This window comes from Vipera berus, assembly GCF_964194415.1.
Source record: "Vipera berus genome assembly, chromosome: 2".
Classification (NCBI taxonomy): Eukaryota; Metazoa; Chordata; class Lepidosauria; order Squamata; family Viperidae; genus Vipera; species Vipera berus.
In genome coordinates this window covers 22,935,668-22,958,053 of record NC_138203.1, presented here as the reverse complement: position 1 = coordinate 22,958,053, position 22,386 = coordinate 22,935,668, and the positions used below count along the sequence as shown (strand labels likewise).

The 22,386-nt window shown below is 37.6% G+C and overlaps 1 protein-coding gene across 1 annotated transcript in view; it reads left to right on the top strand.

The window, feature by feature from the left end:
* Positions 1-11,259: 11,259 nt before the first annotated feature.
* HCN1 (hyperpolarization activated cyclic nucleotide gated potassium channel 1) overlaps positions 11,260-22,386 on the top strand; it is a gene marked incomplete at both ends in the record, with an annotated part of 171,775 nt that continues 160,648 nt past the window's right edge. Inside the window, one exon of the mRNA XM_081320220.1 lies at positions 11,260-11,642. Coding sequence (XP_081176346.1) covers positions 11,260-11,642 — 383 coding nt within the window. The remainder of the gene's footprint in view (positions 11,643-22,386) is intronic.

Genomic DNA, 22,386 nt, shown 5'->3' with positions numbered 1-22,386 from the left:
CTGGCCAGTTGAATCAACAGTGTAAAACAGCTGGAGACTCAGTCTTGTTTCCCTTTGTTGGAATTAAAAATTAGGTCTAGTTCCAAGCCAGGAGTAAGCCACTGGAAATAAAATGGAGGCTAAGATGCTGGAAATAAAACGGAGCCTGGCTGCTTAGGAAAGAAGGTTTAATGATGACCAGAACCAACAAGAGCATGTAGTCCTGGGACAGCTGACAAAATGGAGTTAAGAGTAGGTGGGCTTTATACCTTTTTTGGGCTTTGTATCTGAGATGCCTGTTCCTGTGCAAAGACATGTCCTTTAATATTCTAATGGCTGTTGCCAGATTCCTATGGGGTCCTGTAGGGGTCATGGCTGGCTCTATACGCAAAAGGGGAACTCCTAGCTGTTTGTCTGAGCTAATCTTGTCAGCTTTTGGCTTGCCTAATTGTGTTGCTTATTTGGAGTCTCTGCTTGCTCTTTGCTTATGAACAGAGTGGGTCAATCTTTCTGAATGGATATAGAATCTCCTAAAGACTGGCCTCTTCATTATTTTTGCTTGAGGCTGCAGCTATTTTCTTTCTTTCTTAAGATTTTTCTCCTCTTTTAGTATTCCCAAAATATTTCATTCTCTAGGAAGGGGAATAAGGTGCTGACTTCCTACACTTTAGAGGCCACATTCTGTCATATTGTGTTCATATTAAGATGTGAGATTCTTGTCACATGATGTCCTCAGCTTATAACATTTATAAAAGTCTTCCATCCCTTTGCCAGATAATATGCCAAACAACAAGACCCCCACATTGCTATAACACTCAACTTCCAGATGTCATGCAACAAGGGTGGGGAATTATGGCCCTTGTTGGACTTCAACTCACAGAATTCCAAAGTCAGCCAATTCTGGGAGTTGAAGTTCACAGGTCATAAAGGGGCCATATTTGTCCACCTTGTCATACAGGGATGTCCCCATAGTATCCTACAATTTAATAGACCTGCCCACATAACAGCAAAAATGACTTTTTAAAAAAGCCACTCTATGCTATGAGAAAATCAGCTTCACAAAATCTGGCTACCATGCAGCAAAATAATATTTTGCCAAACTGATTGATACCTTTTTGGCTTGCTCTTTTTAAAAAACCTTTGCTTTGACTCTATGAATCACCATAAAGAATAATAAAGACTTTGTATGGATAAGTATATTGAAATATGTGACTGATTTATACAAAATACAGTAGGTTAAAAAAGCATGATAGTTATATAAGTGATTTAGAGACTATATGTGTCTGTGTGTATATCTGCATACTCTTTGCATTAAATAATTATATTTGTTGTAATTTACTGTGATAGTGACCTATTCTCTGTATTCTAGTTTTTTCTGATGTATTTTTCTTTACTTATTTTTAACCACTTACATTTTTTCTGGATAATGTATGTATTTTTGTGTTTTGTTCCCTTTGTTTTTTTTTCTTTTTCTGTTATTTTAAGAGCAATAAAATATATATGTTAACAAAATAGTTTCTAGTGTGCCAAATGGAACCAGTGGAACAGCTTGTCTCCAGAAATTGTGGGCACTCCATCACTGGAGATTTTTAATAAGAGGCTAGACAGTGCCTTGTCTGAGATGGTGTAAGTTCTCCTGCTTGAACAGGGGGCTGGACTAGAAGACCTTCAAAGTCTCTTCCAGCTCTATTCTATTCAAATGTCAAATGAAAATTAAAAGAAAAAGGTGCAGGTGTGATTATAAAATAATGTTGAAACAATACATAAAGGCCAAAAGTAAAAGTGAGACACATTTGCTATCAGTCAACATTGGAGAGATACATTAAATATGGAATTGTGGCTGACTATGACTTTTTAATATTTCTCTCTAACTCTCTTCATTCCCCTATTTAATCCTTTGCCCCATTCAGAATTCCATCTTTCTCCTTGAATTCCCAAACATTGCTTTTTCATTTTTGACTCTCCTTTGCTGACCAATTGAAGGCTCGTTCATAACTATTATTAATTCCTTTTCTGGGTGATGTGCTGCCAGCTGAGAAATCTATTTAGCAAGGACAGCCCTTCAAAGCTTTGAAGGGCTGCTGTCAGTTTGAAACTGCTTGCTAGAATAACAAATCCTTGTACTTCTACAAAGTGAAGTTGCCTTGTTTCTTTACTTTGTACATTTTTGATTGCCTTCTTTAGCAGCTATGCATGAAAATAAACCTTCTTACTGGATATGCTGAAGAAGGCCCCAAAAGTTACCCAAAGTGGCAGGTATCATTGTTGATTCTCCACAATGCAAATGTTATTGCTTCTGCCAACACACAGTGGCCCATTGAGGTGAACACAGTCATATAGATTTTGAGCCAAAGATTCAAGCAGAACCACCAAATAGGCCCAAATGGACACAGACAGTTCTAAACAGACAGACAGAACAATAGATGTTCATCATGTAAGCCTTTCAAAGGTTTTACATCCTCTGCGACTAAATTAATTTTCCTAAAGACTAGCCTAAAATCTTAAATATATACCAGTGACACTAAGATATGGGCAAATGAGGGCTTTCATCAAATTATGATGAAACATATGTATGCCACAGCCATTTGCACTATTCAAGTGACCCTGAGGGCACAGATAAACCTCTAAGTGGCCTCAATAGCTCTCATAAAGAGTGCTAATGACCAGATGACTGCAAGGAATATAAAACTTTCCATTCTCCACCATCATTTAAAACTAAAGAAGCTTCTTGGATGAGAAGTGAAACATCTTCAAGTAAAAAAACAAAGTCCAGTTTCCTTTGGAAAAACACCTTTGGGACAACTATGACCTGGATGACTGAGAATCTCCATAGACATTTAAACATATAGAGTTATATACACACATACACACACACACACACACACACAAACACACACATATAATGTATATATGTGTTTGTATATGCATACATGCATATGTATGTGTGTGTATGTATAACTACCCATCTCCTTCCCTCCCTTTAAAGGGAAGATTGCAATCAGCTACCCTTAATCCTTCCTGATGCTCAAAGATACAAACTTCTGAATCAATATCCCAGAAAAGTCCTTGGACCCACCCACTGTTCACATTTTGACTTCAACTTGCCATTCAAAGTTTGGTGCAGCCTTTGAGCCAATGAAAATTTCACATTGCTGCTCTAGAATATTAACAGCTGATTTCTCAAGCCAGTTATAGTGCACTGTGCTTCCAAAAGGATCTATTAAATGCATAATTTGCAGCTGTTCCTTCTAATGTTATCTTAATTAGAGGAGGGGCATGGAATCACTTTTTCTCTAGAAGTGAATAGTGGTATAGAACTAAACAATAAACAATTCCAGCTGAAGATTTTGAAAATATAATTCAAATCTATAGGATGTGCTTTGGAATGGCTGAGCAATAGCTACCGGCTGCATTACCTTTGATGAATGTAAGCTGAGACTTTCTACTGTTTATATTTTGTATTTTTAATCTTAACTTTTGCTCCGACAGAATCTAATTTTTAAGACAAGACAATGTACCAACTGCTGGAGAACTGCTGGAGAACATGATCTTATCAAATTATATTCATGGCTGTTTCCTTCAAAATTCAAAATAGGCTTTCAGTATTTCAGTATTTGGTCACATTGTAATTCTATGGTTTGAATATAACAAAAAACTACCCTTCTGATGAATTTACACCATCAGATGAATGGAGATGTGAAGTATGAAAGAACAGCTTGAATGTACCAATATCCTGTTTGTTCTACATCATGGTTTATGATGTCAGAATACATAGCATCACATATATGGATGACATCTGTGGATACTACTAAGTGCAAACTTATATAAGTGACAGCAAGCAAGAAGCAACTTTGTGTATTTGAATACTCCATGTTATTTCTTCTTTATGAAAGTTGAAAGAAGAAATCAGTAGACCACCTTAATTGAAATTGGACAATATATACACTGAGTTATATCTGGAGGATATCTACGCTAATAATACCAGCCTGAGTTATTTAAAGAACCAGTGAGAAACTGTAGCAAATCCTACATTTTATAAAAGTTTTAGACCTTAAAGTGAGAAGATACTGCTCCCAGCCTCCCTGTGCAGATGGACTAGTCCCCTCCTTGCTGATGATCCATAAATTTTTGAAAATGGAATGGTTTTATTGGGTTTTCCCTTGAGCTTATGTTGATGTCATCTTTCATTTTTGATTACTTATGTTGCTTTTAGTTTTCTTTGGAGTGATGGCTTTTTTATGGTTGTTATTTGTTCATTTCTGTCTGTTTGAAATGAGACCAAGGATCTTTTAGCTTGTTCTCTTTATAGTCAGAAACCATCAAGAGTCATGCTGAATGTACTGGAACATTGTAACATTCTTTGTGTGCACTCCTGGAGATAGTTACCTTTTGAAATGTCATAAATAAATGGAGAGTGACAAAACAAAAACCAAACCAACAGAAAAAGCACTAGAATTGTCTGGAAGAACTAAATGCTGAAATTCTCCCCAAAATCTCACATCCGCTTGGGATTTTATTAGATTGAAACTCTATCAAGAGAAAACCTTGCCCAGGATAAAACTTAAAATCCAAGCCTTAAATGGTTATTGCTAATTCCAAGTTCACAAGTAACTTTGAATTATATATATATAATTCTATTAAGATTTTAATATAGACATATATAAATAACACAAACTAATATTTAGAATAAGGAAAAGATGAAAAGCAAGACAAAGAAAAAGCTGAAAATGTAGGGAAAAAACAGAAAAAATCACTTCTGGTTTTCTTTACAGGTAGTTATAAAAATAAATTTGCCTCTTACTCTATGGTTACAACATGAATTTTGTTTTTTCTATAATCTAGGTTTTTTTTCCTAATCATCAAAACCATACATCAAAGTTTCCCAGCCGTGACAACTTTAAGATTTGTGGACTTCAACTACCAGAATTTCCCAGCCAGCATGAGGAATTCTGGGAGTTGAAGTGCAGTTGAAGTCTTAAAGTTGCCAAGGTTAGAAAATCCTGCCATATATCATAAATTCATTTTTTTCTGTTTCACACAAAAAGCCCAAAATGTGATTTGAATCAGCAACAAACTTTTGTAATGTCTTTTCTCTGACCAGAGATGTCAGATTGCCCATCTGACCATTCATCTTCACAATCCATTCCTCTATTCTGAGTAATGTTTAATCTCTACACCTTTGTGCGTAATTACCAGAAGCTTTTTTTCCTAGATGATTTAGTAGATTGGGCCAATTCAGGCTGGAGCAGGTGGACCTGCATATATGCAGGTGCCAAACCATAAAAGGCTTTATAGGTCAAAACCAGCACTGTAAATTATATTCAAGAGCCAACTGGATAGTGCAAGCCAGATGGCTTTTCCTGCTGAGCTGCTCTAGGAGAAGTTCTCTAATTTCAGCTCCCCCAAAATGCTGCTTCTTCCCAAGTTTAAATGCTTTTTATTACCATCTCTGCTACATCAAAAATTTCTACAGTCCAATAGCTTAAAGTCTGCTGCTCCCCATCAGGTCAGAAGGCATAGACATTTACTGCTGCAATAAAATACAAATCACAGACATTTTTTCTGAAATTGAACCAGGCAGGCTAGATGCCTGTAGATATTATAGCACTTTTTAACTGACTGTCATCTTTATTCGTCATTTTTGGGGGTAATAGTCTAATCCAAAATAAGAAAATACAATTGGCCAGTTGGGCTGCAAAGTCTAGATTAAATAGCATCAAAAAGTAATCTGGTCCTATGTCATGAAGGCTTTAAAGGTGATAACCTTGAATTGCACCTGGAAGAAGCCAATGCAGTTCACACAACTAGGTGCATCCACTGCTATGTGGACCAATTATCACTTCTGAGTGGTCTTCAAGGCCTGTTCATGTAAAACACAAACCTGAAGTCCAACCAAGAAGTGACCAAGGCATAAGTGACCTCCACATCCAGGAAAGGGCACAATTGCTGGACATATGAATCTGTTTAAGAGCCACAATGGACACTGCTGCCACCTGCTCTATGAGCTGCAGCTTTGAGCATAGAAGGTATCCCAAATTGTGCACCAGTTCAGTCTGGGGGGAGAGCCACCCCATTCAGAGCAAACATGACACATCACCAGACTGGGAACCAAACTCCAAAACTTGCCAGAGTTGAGTTGGAGTCAGTTCCTTTCCTCCATATTCTCACAGCATCCAGGCACTGGGCCAGCACCACAACCAGCATCAACTGACTGGCCCACGGTGGGAATATGTAATTGAATGTCATCAGTATAGTGGTCCAGAAATACACCAACATGTCCAAGAAAGTCAGGACAGCATCTTCATCCTGAGTAACCCCATCCCTAATAAATAATAATAATAATAATAATAATAATAATAATAATAATAATAATAATAATAATAATGATGATGATGATGATGATGATGATGATGATGATGATGATGTTGGAAGGGACCTTGGAGGTCATCTAGTCAAATCCTCTGCTAGGCAGGAATTAATCCTATCTCAGTACTGTAACCTAAATACAGGCTGAAAAATATCCAATTAATATGCTTCATCCAGGGTACTCTGTAACAGAACACCAACCATCCTCTTGAGACTTGATGGAAGTTGTCCAATACTCTTTGCCTGAGAATGCCCTCTTGAAAAGGGAGCACACTATCACTTCCTTCAAAGCAAGCAGTACCATCCCATTCTACAAAGAGGCATTTACCACTGCTTGGACCCATCCACATGCCCCCTCCAGGAGAGACCTTAACCAATCATGAAGGCAAATGGCCAAACTCACAACTGTTAGGACCCCATCTATCTCCTTAGGAAAACAGACCCAGTCAGAATCCAACTCTAAAAGAAGTCCAAAAACTTTGTGTAACAGACTTTGATAATACACTTCACAGAAGCCCTGCAAGGATTCCCCCAACTTCTCCTTACCTACGAGGGACCTAGTCACCAAATTAGAATTGTTGGTGGCTCTCTGCAGATTCAATAAAGTGGTAGAAATCGGCTTTGCTGCTCTTGTCACCACAAATAAGTCATATGCTTGATCAAATTCACCAATTCCTATCTTAATTAGTGGAGTAAGGTGACTAATAAGATAATACGTTGCAGAAATAAGCTTTTATTTTTAAAAGTATGATGTAACTGGGAAATTTCAAATTTGTTATATACATCCAATACAGCGACAAACAGAAATATTCAAAAAAATTGTTTAAAATTTCACTTTGTTTCATAATTCCTGATATAAGACACAATTCAATATTTATTTATTCTTCATAGTTATATCCAACCTTTCCTCCAGAAACTCAAAAATAATATTCACAACACTTCTTTCTGTTTTTCTTCAAAAACAACTTTATGCAGAAGCTTGGATTAAAAGTCAGTGACTGATCTAAAGTCATCTAGTCAGCTTCATTGAGAAAGCATTTGCACATCATTTTTTACAATCCTACATTCAACCAAGTTTCTTGATTCAATTAGCACTTTAATCCATAATTCATAGCTGCCAATCTTTTTTTAAACACCATCAAGAGTAGAAACTAAGTTTAAAGATGTAACTTACAGACTGAATCCATAGCTAGTGCTTGATATTTATAGTTGCTCCTAGTATTTGGGGGCATGGGGGGAAGACATGTTCTTCTCAGCCAGAAAATCAAAATCTGTCTATTTCCAAAATATTTAGGTCATGTGTATACTCTATAAATAAACAGAGTAATAAATTAAATTTAAACAAAATAAAATAATATCAGTAAAAAGCAAATGGAATTTTGATCAGTGGATGTAGCAAAAAATAATTTAGAAGAATTTTTTTTCAGAAAGTGTGCAAATGTAGAACCTCTGTACTAATTAAAGCTACTATATCCTTTTTCAGAGTATGTAAATCTGTTTTAATGCAATGCCTAATGCAACTACTAAAGCAACTGCATCTTCTTTCAGACAGACACAAAATCCTGAAAAAAGACATAGCTAACTTTAATGAGTAACAGTGTGGTTTGTTGCTGCTTGTGTGAGTTTGATACATTTCTTCTGAATCATATTCAAAACATGTACATTCATTTCAAAATCAGTTGTGGTTGGAATTAACTAGATATTTTCAGACATATAAAATATACTTTTCATTTGGAGGTAGGTAGAATCTTTTCTGTCCAAGCTCATTGCATTTTTCCCAGGCACATTCCTACATGGGTGGCTTCAGGATTGTGGCAGTTACAATTATTTCAACCTTTCCATTGAACATTAAAGTAGATGATCTCTGCTTAAGAAACAACTGTCATTTTCCAGCTGTCATTACTCACCCTAAAGCAATTAGTAACATTAAATGGCACAAGCACAGATTAGTATCCAAGAAGGAATCTCCATGTGTCATGTGGAATTAAGAATATGTGTCTGTCTGTGTCTCCCTATAATCCTAATGATTCAGCACTGTTTTTCCTAGGCTCATACAAAAGGAATAGGACAACCATTTGAAACTCTAGTGAGACAGAATGTTTTGTAACCAGGCTTTTAAAACAGATTTCAGTGATGTGTTCCAAAATTATATCATGTCTAGCCCTTTTAACAGAACTGCACAGATAATACTTGTCAAGCATGTAGATGTAGACATGAAGCATCTCTTTTCTTCTTTTCAGAAATAGTCTAACAGCAAACCCTCCCATGATGGAACTGTAGATTTAAAGCAACAGCCATTTTAAACAAATACAGTGAGAAATAGCAAATCATTGTAAACTTATGACCTGGTATAGCAAAATTTGAATATTGGAACAGTTTGTAAAATTATCTTTTGTTAAAGATCAATAGCACTAGCACTAAGACACAAAATGTTTATATGTTAGCAATTATTTTTAAATGACACTTTTTAAAATGGGATATAACCATATGTATTATGCAATACAGTTGTGTTTTCTATATATACTATTGTAACTTCATTCTTGAAAAGCAAATAAGGAGGCCAAAAAGAAGTATGACTCTATTGGAACCTGGCAGTTTGTTAGATTCCTGATTTTGCTTCTTCATAGGATAGCAAAAATATTGCAATGAAAGATGTACAAAATGTTCTGGTAGATTATTGTGAAATAGTGCTGCTCACAGGTTTTCTGTATGCCTATCATTTGCTGGATTAGAGGATCAGAACTGGGCAAAGCTATGCTCAAATCCTCACTAAATTACACAATTTCCAGGATGATTTTGGATAAATCTCTGTGGATACAATTTACAGGATTGTTAGGGGGAAAAAAGTGCCCTTCTTTGCAAAAAAAAGGTAGAATAGAAATAAAAGTCATTTAAAGTTCTGAAAGGATACTTCCAGTCAAAAAAAAGTTTTAAAAAGCACTATTTCAAAGCTACTTTGTGAAGCAGGGGTGCCCACAGGAGGGTATGATAAAAAGTTATGGTAAGGATCATCAGACTGCAATCAAAGCTTTTGTCTTCTTTTTTGGATATGTTGCATAACTTATGTGTGTTGTAGAACTTTGATCTCATTGTTGCAGTCACTATCTTATTTTTTTTATCACATCCTGAGGATACCCATCTTTTGAAACTGTGTGGCCCCTTTCTTCTAAAAGCAAAACCTGGTGTGACCCCTCTCCAGCTTTTCTACCCTACATGGCAAGTTCTGCAAATACAATATGATGGTTAAAATTACAGGAGAGTCATAGTAAAGACTGCACTGAGTTTGACTTCTCAAAGCTACGTCACTTTTTGGGGTAGGGGTCAAAGGGTTTTCTTTTGACTTTCTCCATAATGCTTTTTCATCTTCCTGCTCTAAGATCTTCTAGCTTCAGTCTTTGATTCTTCTTAATTTGTTGGTGATAGGATGGTTGGCTAGTTGCTGCCAGATGGTTTCAATCCATACTCATTCGTAGGGGGTTAATTCAGTGATTCTGATTCTGGGTATCTGGCCAGTAAGCTGAAGCAGAACTTTAAAAAGGATACAACAATGTTAAACATGCTGCCTATTATCCCACCTGTGATGTTCAAGATCACAATAAATGAAAGAACACCCCCCCACCCCCCTCCACCCCCCCACCCCGTAAACCATCAAAAGAAATTGAAGATTTCTTTTGGAGTTTTCAGTTATTGTGACCGTGAAGACCACACGCTGAAGCATTGTGTCTGAGACGACCAGAGTAATATGAAATTGTACAATTGGCAAATGACCTTGGAGGTCATCTTGTTAATGCAAGAATTTGTAAATATGGCAGTGTCTAGACATTCCTTCAACATCAGCCATGAAGGAAAGCAAGCAGTCTGTCTTAAGATACAACGGGTCTCAGCCCTATGAATTCTTCTGGGACAACTTGACATTGGCTTTGTTACAGACATTTCTAGTCCTTTCTCTTTCTTTTTCCAGCAGTGTTTCTTAGCAGCTTGAAGTTGCCCAATAACAGCTGGGGGATTCTCAGAGTTGCAGTCCACACATCTTCAAATCGCCAAGGTTGAGCAGCGTTGCCAGCAAGTGAAACCAGGTTTCTCTCCAGCCTTAGTGTTTTCACACATCTGTGGAGGCTCAATCTCCCCAGCAGTTACAACTCGAGTAGGGGGTGCCAGCTGGCACATATGAGTCAGTCAACCTGTCTTGCAAGGCAGCTGTGCCCAGTTGCAGCGCGCAGCCTAACGCCACTTCTGAATGTGCCACCCTCTTTGGAAGAACCCCCCGCAGCCTCCCTGCAGTTTTGAGGGACCGGTTGAAAAGTGGCGGCGGGGGGGGGGCACCTTCAGGCGGCTTTCCCGCGTGATCCCGTAACTCTTTCTCTTTAAACGAGACCGAGTGCCACTACTCCAAAGAGGTGAAGATCCGAATCAAAGCCACCGGCAGGTCAGGTTTGGAGCGCCAACTCCTCACCGGTCGGGAGGCGGTTCGGGAAAAGAAAAGCGCCGCTTCAGCCTAGCTGAAAGAAAGGCCGCCGTCCCTTCTCTCTCAAGGGCTCCGCCGGGTCGCTCAATGTCGAGACGAGGGGAGGGGACGAAGGGGCGGAGCCGGGCGGGGCGGAGCGTTCGCCAGCAGAGGGCTCCGGAGCTGTAGGCTTCGCCTTTTTTTTCCCCCCTCTCCGCCCCTCTCGGTCGGTGCCAGAGTGAGAAGAGGCGCTTGCCGGCTTGGCCAATGCCAGGAGCGGCACAGGGCAGTGAAGCGCTGCTGAAGGGCGGGCAGGACCAGCCGCCTCCTCCTCCTTCTCCTCCTTCTCCTCCTCCTCCTCCTCCTCCTCTCACTATTCTGAGGGAGCCGGCTCGCCTGGCTGGCTCGCTCTCTTTTCCTCGAGAGGAGCCGGACAGGCTGGAGCGCTCTCCTGGGCTCTGGACCGTGCCATGGAAGGCAACAAGCCGTGCGCCTCGCCCGGCAGCCGGGACGAGAGCAGTCCCGGCACCAACGCCTGCTCCCAAGCAAAGACGGCTGCGGAGAAGGCGCTGAGCAGCCCGAGCGCCGGTGGGAGCCTGAAGGAGCATGGCAATTCGGTGTGTTTCAAAGTGGAGGGCAACGGCGGCGCCGAGGAACCGGTGGGGGGCTTCGACAGTGCCGACGGCGCGCGGCGCCAGTACGGTTTCATGCAGCGGCAGTTCACTTCCATGCTGCAGCCCGGGGTCAACAAATTCTCCCTCCGCATGTTCGGCAGCCAGAAAGCCGTGGAGAAGGAGCAGGAAAGGGTTAAAACTGCAGGATTCTGGATCATCCATCCGTACAGCGACTTCAGGTGAGGGGCGCTTGGTTGGGCGGCAGAAAGAGACCAGGTTTGCAACTGGTGAGACTGAGCAGGCAGGAGCCAACTCTGGGCAAGCCAAGTCTAAACTGGAAGGGGCGTATTTGCTCATTTGAAAGCGCCAGCCGGATGCTGGGTGCTGTCAAACAGTATCTGGATGTCAGACATAGAAGCGGGCACCCTGAGTTGATAACATGGGAGAGAGGAGGAGGCATAGGATGAAATGTTTCTGTCTGTCACCTTATTCAGCGTTGTCTGTCTCTCTGCAGCCCACTCCAATAATTTTGATATCACTGCTGATGAGAATTGTGAAAAAAAAAATGCTGGGACTTCTGCTTAAAGGCACATCCTGTTTTCTTTCTTTCTTTCTTTTTAAAAATATCAGAGAGCTAGTTAGTCTTCATCCCTGGCAAAGTTTTCTTCATCAGAACTCATTCCTGTCTGAAGAAAAACCATCCAAGAAACTAGAGGCAAAGGATGAGGGCCATGAAAATTACAGAGCTTCTTCCTACCTTTTCTATTTCTTCTCTCTTCCTACAAAAACAAGAATCAAATTCCATTTTTTGGAAAACACATGCCGGTCTTGTCCATAATCTAAGTACGCTCCCAGCACACTTACTCTGTTATTTTAAAATTACATCTCATCTTTCCTCTGAGACATTAACGTGGTGAAAGTGAAGCAGGTTCTCCTATCATTTCCTGTCTACAGTAATTCTCTAAGGTAGGCTGAATATTTGTTGGCCCCAAATCATGCAGTAGTGGTTTTTCCCCAGGTAAATTGCTTACCTCGGGAACTAAGCGTATTCATTCATTGATTTATTCATTCCTGGGTTTACATGGGAATATGTCGATCCATGAATGTAACTTAACAGGTTAGGTTCACATATAGACCCTAATTTACAAATAAATACATTTCAAGATCAAATTTATCATTAACCAAGCCTAGACTATGTAAAAGCAGAAAATGGAATTTTTAGCTGATTTGGTTAAGCAAGTTGGGAGAATATAACCACTGAATTCCTTGTTGAATAGAGACTTGAATGTGGATTTCTCTGATTCCAATTCAAGTTCTCAACCGGTGATGACACTCCTCTCAGAATGCTACCATAACCTTTGGGATTTGAACTGGCAAGCTGGCTCATTTGCATCGCTTTCAGTCCCAATGGAGCAGTCTATTCTTAAGCACCTGACGAGAAGCTAATTTTTTCTTCCTATCAGCTTCAAAATATGTTGCTGAAACAGATAACATGATTCACCTAGCCCTGCTTTAAGGGAAAAAAAGCAATACTTTTTTTTAAAAAAAACCCATGTATTTATTTCATTTTATATCTTGCCTTCTATTCAAGAATTGAAGCAAAAATATGTATTGCTTCCCACCATTTTACTTTCACAAGAAGCCTACAAAGTTGATTATACTGATAGGTGATGACTTGTCCAAGGTCATCCTACGAGCTTTATTCCTGAGACAGTATTTGACCCCAGGTTTCATTAGTCTCAGTCTGCTAATGTAACCATTATATAATATTATTTCTTATGATCTTTAGTTTTGAAGGATAAATGGTTTGGGGTTTTAAAAATCCCCTTTTTCTTCTTAACAAGTACAATTATTTCACAGATTTTTTCCCCAATGTATTTTTACAGATATTTTAAATCCATTCCATTCATTCATCCATCCAATATTAATATTAGACCCTGCATTAAAAAAACCCCTTTGACAGCAAAAGCAAGGAAGGTGAAATATGACTTTATTGTCAACCCCGTTTTCGAATAATAGGGCTGTTCCTTACTTTATCTTCTCTGAAAAGTATTCATTCTCTGAAGTGAAAAGCCAGTGGTTGCTGGCACACTTATTGTATGGCATTAGAAAGTTGATGGGTGCTGTTTTTCAACAAACCAAGAACCACTAATGTCTAAAAACTGTACATATCCCTTCCTTTAAATCATTGTTGTAGCAAGTAATCATTTCCCCTCCAGCTGACCAAAGAGGACAGACAAATATACCCTGCTTTCTTTTGAAAGGTGAGAAAAAAAGTATTTACATGTAACTCTTTGAGTGATGCCAAAATTAGAAACAAAGTGATTGACCTTGACTGCAGCCCTATGCAAAATGCTCTTTTCTAAGCACAGAAGGTTGGGCGGGGGGGGGGGGGGAAGGGGGAAGCCACTTCGGTGCATTTAACATTTGCATTAGAGACTGATTCAAAACCATTTAAATAACTTCCCCCCTAATCAATCCAAAGAATCAAATGGAATTGACTCAGTTTTCTGAATAGATTGAAATAATTAGATTGGTAATTTGAATTAAATCAATTATTTTGTTTGGGTTGGAGTTGATCTGTATACTCCAAATACATATGTTAAACATAATATCTGAAAAGTGTTTTACATCGGTAAATACCTAGAACATTAACTGACCGCTTATTTTATATATTTAGTCATTCATTTCTTTATATCAAAATAAGTTCTCTGGACTGCTTTAAAAAAGCAAGAATGTGATAGAGTGCAAAAGTTAAAATTGTACAAGTTATCCAATCTTCTTCAAGATATATAGGCAAGCACATACAATATTCTTTATAGAGTACAATTTTACACATACAATTAGGCTCTGCATATATAGGCCAGTGTGAAAGACATGAATCTCTAATCATTAAAGTTGGTAGACACAGAACATGTTTGGGACACTTTAACAAAATAGCTGTAATGGTTTGGATAACCATTTTTTAAAAAATTACCATGGGTAAAACTGATGATGTAATTTCTCAAATAGATAAGATAACCTTTATTGTCATTTTTTACTGTGAGTACACTGGCCCACATTAAAAATGAAATTCTGTTGCCTGTTCTCAAAGTATATATATCTATATCACACATATATACGTGCTATATGCATATACACCCATACCCACACACACACATGTACTCACACACCATATATATGTGTATATATATGTGTGTGTGTGTGTGTGTAGCATTTATATGTGTGTGTTATGTATATATTAATCACTGTCCATTTTGAATACATAGCGGAAAGAGGAAACTTGAGAGTTCACAAGGTTGATGCTATAGGGAACCCCTTTCATAACTCCTTTTCAAGATGTTGTATAGTTCCTTAGCATATTCTGTATTGTTTTCTGGAAAGGTGAGCACTCTTAGAAAATTTTGGTTTCTAGCTAACAACTACATTATTTTTTAAGAATGCCACTTGGACTCAAAAGTATTCTCCTTGAGGAGAATGTTTTGCTTTTTGATATGCTAGCTTCTTATTTTTAAGAATTATAATTAATAATTATATCAATTGGCTGACGGTAATGGTGGGCACCAAAGAAAGTTTCAGTGATTATCGGCATCAGTCTGAGGATCCAGGGCTTAACTGAATTGTGTGGGTATGAGTCACATCAAGAGGCCATGGTCATCTAATAAATGTAATATTCACCCAACACATCTCTGAGTTCTTCATTAATCTTTGAACCTTTCTTTCTGATAAATGACAAAAGAAGGCATCAAAAATTAGGAAACCAGAAATGTCCCAGAAAATCATATATATATATATATATATATATATATGTGCAAATTATTCAAATTGCTAATAAAGAATAAAGTCAAAAAGCCTTGACAAATACTTAAACATATATATATATATATATATATATATATATATATATATATATATATATATATATATATATATATATATATATATATATGTATATGTGTATATGTATATGTATATATATATATATATATATATATATATATATGTATATGTATATGTGTATGTGTATATGTATATGTATATATATATATATATATATATATATATATATATATATATATATATATATATATATATATATATATATATATATATATATATATATATATATATAAATGTGTGCTGTTTTTGCTCTGAAAAATCAAATCTCTATCCCTGAGTCCCACTGCTGTGTGAAAAACGTATATACGGTCTTGGTTGAATCATGCACCATTGAATAGCTTATGCTGATCTGTGCATAAAATTGCTTTTGTATGATAATACATGCATGTTTGGCTGCCTTCCTCAATACTTTGGATACAGGCTATTATCAGCTTGATAGAAAACCAGGATTTTGCAGGGAAGAAAAAGAAGAGCATGGATTGAGGGCAACTGGGATTTTGAATAATAATTTTTGGATAGAATGGATTTTGTCCTTATTAATTTATCTGCTGCTACAAACCAGAGACTAATATCTTTTAAGACACACAGTATTACTTTGCATTGAGGTCTGTCAGAGGGGAGAAATATTAGAATCTTTAACTGGTAGCTATCCAAGGTGTTGAATAATAGGGCTTTTGGAAATCCCATCTTTAACCTTGGAATGCACTGCCATTGTCCTTTCAACCACTGTATTTGTTGCTGTGCATAATATACAAATTTAATTTCCCTCTTAGGCATATGGAAGAGGAAAGGGAAAAGAAATTTATATAGTGGTGACCTTCTGTAGATCAACCATTAATAGATTAGCATGGTCTTCCACATTTATTTAAAAGCTATACAGACCAAGTGACATTTTAGCACAGTACAGAAGAATAAAGTGTATCTTTCATTAATGTCACTTTATTCAATCGTATAAAGAAAATGCTAATTCTATTTACTGATGCTAATTCTTATAAGCACTAAATGAGAGGTAAAGAGTATATATCTTGGTATCCTAAAATGTGCAGATATGTTTGGATATAGCATTGTAGCGTTGGTGCACAATAATTTGAACTTAATTTATTTAAAACATTTTGTAGTAAGTCTTGCGTTGTTTGTGTATACTGTGTGTGTGTGTGTGTATCTATAAAGACAGGAAGGGACATGGTAGCTCAGTGGGTTAGGACGCTGAGCTTGTCGATCAGAAGATCGGCAGTTTGGTGGGTTGAATCCCGAGTGCCGCGTAACAGAGTGAGCGCCTGTTACTTGTCCCAGCTTCTGCCAACCTAGCAGTTCGAAAGCACGTAAAAATGCAGGTAGAAAAATAGGGACCACTACGGTGGGAAGGTAACAGCGTTCCGTGCGCCTTTGGTGTCTAGTCATGGCGGCCACATGACCACGGAGACATCCTTGGACAAGCGCTGGCTCTTCGGCTTTGAAACGGAGATGAGCACCGGCCCCTAGAGTTGGAAACTATATGTGTGTGTGTGTGTGTGTGTGTGTGTGTGTATGTATGTAGGTCTTGGCGTCTTTTCCCGTGTAGGATTGAGGGTGTCTTGGCGATGTTTCGATGAGGTCCCACTTGTCATCTTCAGGCTGGTGTCTTCGGTTTCGTGCTTGTGCGAGCGAAGCATGATCGGATGACACTAGCCTGAAGATGATGAATGGGACCTTGTCGAAACGTTGTCAAGACACCCTCAATCCTATACAGGAAAAGACCCGAATACGCCAAGACCTATATACATATACCCATGAAAATCTAAGAATATATTATATATATATATATATATATATATATATATATATATATATATATATATATATATATATATATATAATTTCTCACTGGCTATTTCAAACTTTTAGAAATCTTTGACAGTGATGTCAATTCATACAATATAAAATAGTTTTCTCCATTTGAAGGAAAAGCTTTCAATAGAAGAGAATATGTGAAACAGAGAGTTGAATAGTGGATAATGAAATGTGTGCAAGCAAGCAGTCAAGCTCAGAGAACCCCAAAGACCCTGTAAGGAAGAACATGTTTGAAATTTACATTTTAAGCAAACTCAAGAGAAACCTTTAATAATAATAACAACAACAATAATAATAATAATAATAATAATAAAGTTGGAAGGGACCTTGGAGGTCATCTAGTCCAACCCCCTGTTCAGGCAGGAAACCTTATACCATTTCAGGCAAATGGCTGTCCAGTCTCTTCTTAAAAACCTCCAGTGTTGGAGCATTCACCACCTCTGGAGGCAGGTTGTTCCACTGGTTAATTGTTCTGTCAGGAAGTTTCTCCTTAGTTCTAGGTTGCTTCTCTCCTTGACTAGTTTCCATCCGTTGCTTCTTGTCCTGCTTTCAGGTGCTTTGGAGAATAGCTTGACTCCCTCTTCTTTGTGGTAGCCCCTGAGATATTGGAACACTGCTATCATGTCACCCCTCACCCTTCTCTTCATTAAACTACACATACCCAATTCCAGCAACCGTTCCCTATATGTTTTAGCCTCCAGTCCCCTAATCATCTTTGTTGCTCTTCTCTGTACCTTTTCTAGAGTCTCGACATCTTTTTTACATCGTGGTGACCAAAACTGGATGCAGTATTCCAGGTGTGGCCTTACCAAAGCATTGTAAAGTGGTATTAGTACTTCACTTGATCTTGATTCTATCCCTCTGTTAATGCAGCCTAGCACTGTGTTGGCTTTTTTGGCAGCTGCAGCACACTGCTGGCTCATATTGAAGTGATTGTCTACTAAGACTCCGAGATCCCTCTCACAATTACTACTATTGAGCAAGGTACCACCTATACTATACCTATGCATTTGATTTTTCCTGCCTAAATGTAGAACCTTACTTTTTTCACCATTGAATTTCATTTTGTTAGATAGTGCCCAGTGTTCGAGTCTGTCCAGATCCTTCTGTATCTTAAGCCTATCTTCTGGAGTATTGGCTATTCCTGCCAGCTTGGTGTCGTCTGCAAATTTGATGTAGTTCCCCATCTATCCCCTCATCCAAATCATTAATGAAGATATTGAAGAGCACTGGGCCCAGAACAGAGCCCTGGGGCACCCCACTACACACTTCCTTCCATGTAGATGTGGTTCCATTGAGGACCACACGCTGAGTACGGCCTGTCAGCCAGCTACGAATCCATCTGGTGGTAATGCTATCTAACCCACATTTTTCTATCTTATCAAGTAGTAGGTTGTGATCTACTTTATCAAATGCCTTACTGAATTCCAAGTAAATTATATCTACAGCATGTACAGCAAGCTTAAACACAAGCAGAGGCTCTTATGGATGGTTGTGATAATTGGGTGTTGGCAGAATCTGACAAGTCCACAGAGCTGTCCCATCATTGGAGAACTGCCTCAAAGTAAAATATGTGGAAGGAAGAGGATAGCAATGTCTAACATGACTCAGTTTTTCATTTCAAAGTCAATTTTAAATACAAAATGGAAGATTAAAATATCCATTTCTCCTTGTAATAAACATGGATTTAGCAATCATCCCCCAACTTTTTCTGATCAATGATGGTTAGCTTGATTATATTTATATGTGAGTTTAGGTAATGCATCACATTAAAGGATCCCTACTGAGTCCATATATTAGCCTGTCCAGTCCTTTCTGCATGAATTTCCTTGCATTTTTTGAATGCAATTTGTTGAACAACCTTAAATTTCAGGTTGTGAAAACATGACTCTCATTACTCAAATTATCTATCCTGTACTTGATTTTTGATATTTTGTCATACCCTCTTTAGTTCCATGAGAGGGAGCTCCAATTACTGTAGGTTCTGTGGGTCCTTGATGCTGTCTGGTCTTGGTGGTTTTCTTGCAACATTTCATTACCAAACTCAATAACATCATTAGATGAGGTTGCCTAGTTTGGTAATGAAACATCTGCAAGAAAATCATGAAGCTCAGAGAGCACCAATGATCCTGCAGTTCAATCTTGAATTATGAATATTTTCTTCTTTTGGTTCTGTAATTTCCCCTACTATGAAAAGAATTTCATCCCTCTAATTTGGTTGCATATTTTGTACTCCTTCTAGCTTTCTAACGTCCTTTTTAAATTGTGTTGACCAGAACTTGCATATATTGTTCTGCTGTTATAAACAACAAAATAAACTCACACATAACCATAGAAATACCCACACATAACCATGAGTATTATACTGGGATTGAGATAAAAAAACAGAATCTTTTTTGCTGTGTATACAAATGTTTAGGAAACTATTGGACACTTACAGAAACTTAATGTTATATTAGATGCAATGCTGTACAGATTTTTTGGAACTCAACTCAGAAATCCATGTGTACATTTATGAATGTGTATATATGTATATGTGTTTGTGTGTGAGTGTGTGTGTGTGTGTACACACACACACACACACAAATGAATGTATGTAAATCTATTTTAGGATTGCCTCTCCAATTAAAGACAATCCTAATGATTGCCCAACTTCTTTTCCATGATGATCTGTCCCTAGCTTCTTTCTACAACTGGTGCAACTATCATCAATCTCAGTCCTTCATTAATTGAATTAATTATTAAATAAAATAAATCCTAGGAAATAAAGCACTTTTTACAAGATTCAGTGATATTCCATTTGCATGGGTCAACCATTCTGTCTCAAATATATAAATTAGTGTCACACAAAAAAATACACAACAAACATGAACACCTTCCACTCTTTTCTTCCAGAACAAGCTTTAGAAGAGAGGAAGACAAATACTCAATAGAGATGGGGTAGGTCCGTAGGAGGAGAGAGTTGCTGCACCGAGGAAGAAAAAAAAAGAGGGAAAAGTGGATGGAGTTAAGAAGAGACCATGGGAGTAGGAATAACAAGAAAAGAGAGATAAGCGTTTTTAGCATTCTGAATAAAGAGTTAAATTCTCAAGTAAACATTGCCATCCAAGTAGGAATTAATTTTTCAAAGCTTTTCAGATGCATTTGCAACTCAGATTAATTCTTTTGTTTTCAACAGCTATTGTTATCATCAGACATGAGATGTCAATTTCTTCAATTAATAAGTAATTATTTGAGGGGAAAATTAGTATTAAGCAAGAACTTATACTATATCACAATATTTCTCAATCTTGACAATTTTAAGATGTGTGGACTTCAACTCCCAAAATACACAAGCCAATTAATTGGGAAATTCTTGAAGTTGACGTTCATACATCTTGAAGTTGCCAAGGCTGAGAAATAACTGCTGCATTAAATTGTATACAGTGCTATCTACTGTCAATACATTCAGTACTATTATAATGCTAACTATTTCATGATATTATAACTGGTAATGGGTGTTTTTTTTAGTTGGCAATAAATGAATTAAGTGCTGATAATTTATAATTTATATTTATACCCCATATAAATATAAATTTATAAATTTATATTTATTTATACACCTTTATTATTTTTACTTAAAGTGACAAACATATCTAATATACCTTCCTCCTCCTATTGTTTCCCACAACAATAATCCTGCACGGTGCATTGGGCTAAGAGAGTGTGAGTGGCCCAAAGTCACTCAGCTGGCTTTCATGGCTAAGGCAGAACCTGAACTCAGGGTCTCCTATTTTGTAACATGGTGCCTTAACCACTAGACCAAATTGGCTCTAATTAGCCCATATAACTAGTTCTGACCCATTTATTATTTTTGTCCAGCTCTTAACTAGTTTTCTGTTACCTAAGTTTTAATTTACCTCCAAAACAGAAAAAAATAGAGGGTTAAGGAAGGCATATCCTGAAGTCTTCTGGATGTTTTAGACTACATTTTCTACAACTTGCCACACTAGATGAAGCCATTGGATTGGAATTCCAAAACAATTGGGAAACAGCAGGAAAGACAGTGGGAGTAGTGAAAGACTGAGGGATTCATAGTGCATCTAAGAAATGGGGAATCAAGAAGATAAGAAAGAATTGGACTGTCTCTGGAAATGAAGTTTAAAAAGACATTAATACCCTTCACTGATGTACTAGTTGTCCTGCTTTTTTTGTTGTATTATTGCGATTCTTACTCCTGAGATGGTATAGTTCGGGCACATGTTTTTCATGCAAAAAATTTCAGATTGGATTTCTAGATTCGCTTTCTAAATTGGACCTACCATTTCTAGATTGGATTGTGCTACCAGATCTGAGTTGAAAAAGTGTGGGTGGCCATTAGATGGCAACTGAGAGATAAATTCTGCATTAAATTTAACAATACCATTCATTAGCAGTTACTTGACAACTTGCTTATAGAAGACATGGAATAATTTTTCAAGGCCAGACTGAATTCAGTGATGTTGGCAAATAGCTCTAATAGATAAGCTGGCCAAAAGCAACAACAACAAAATGATAGAGAGGGAATGGGAGAGGGAGAGGAAGGGAGAGAATAGCCAAAGATGATTTTTCAAGAGTGTGGTATAGATTTATTGAGCATACAGAGAGTACTACAGTTTATATACTCCTTCTAAAGACAAGGTCTATTGTCAGATATTCATTAGTTTTAAAAGAACCACTGAGCAATGCATTAATCTATACTACTGATTGCTATATTTAACATACTAGGAAGTTCTATTGTATAAAAACAACATAGAGCAAATTGTAGTTTGCACTTAAATTTTAAACAATAAAAAAGAAAAAATGCGATACAAATATTATGCAATTCATGCATGAGGTTCTGAATGCATAAAATGGATAGATGTATAATTGAAAAGCCTTGAAAAGATGCACTTAACACACACACACACACAGAGAGAGAGAGAATCAGAGAGAGAGAGAGGACATTTTCTTTAATAACGGTATGTGGTCATTAGGACAAGGAGAATAGGCTACTCTGATGGGAATTAAGCTCTAATTAGCAAACCATTATGTAAGCAACATGATAAACCTTTGTCTTCCTAGCCCCGCTTGTGACATTCAGGCTATGCACTTGAGATTTCTTCCTGACAGCTTTTATTTCTTCATAATCCACTTGTGATACTGATATGATATACCTGAAGCTTCCTTCTCACAGCAGCAATGTTGCCCTTGTAACCTCTAAAGGTATTTTAATTTCAGATGGAGTAACAAGTT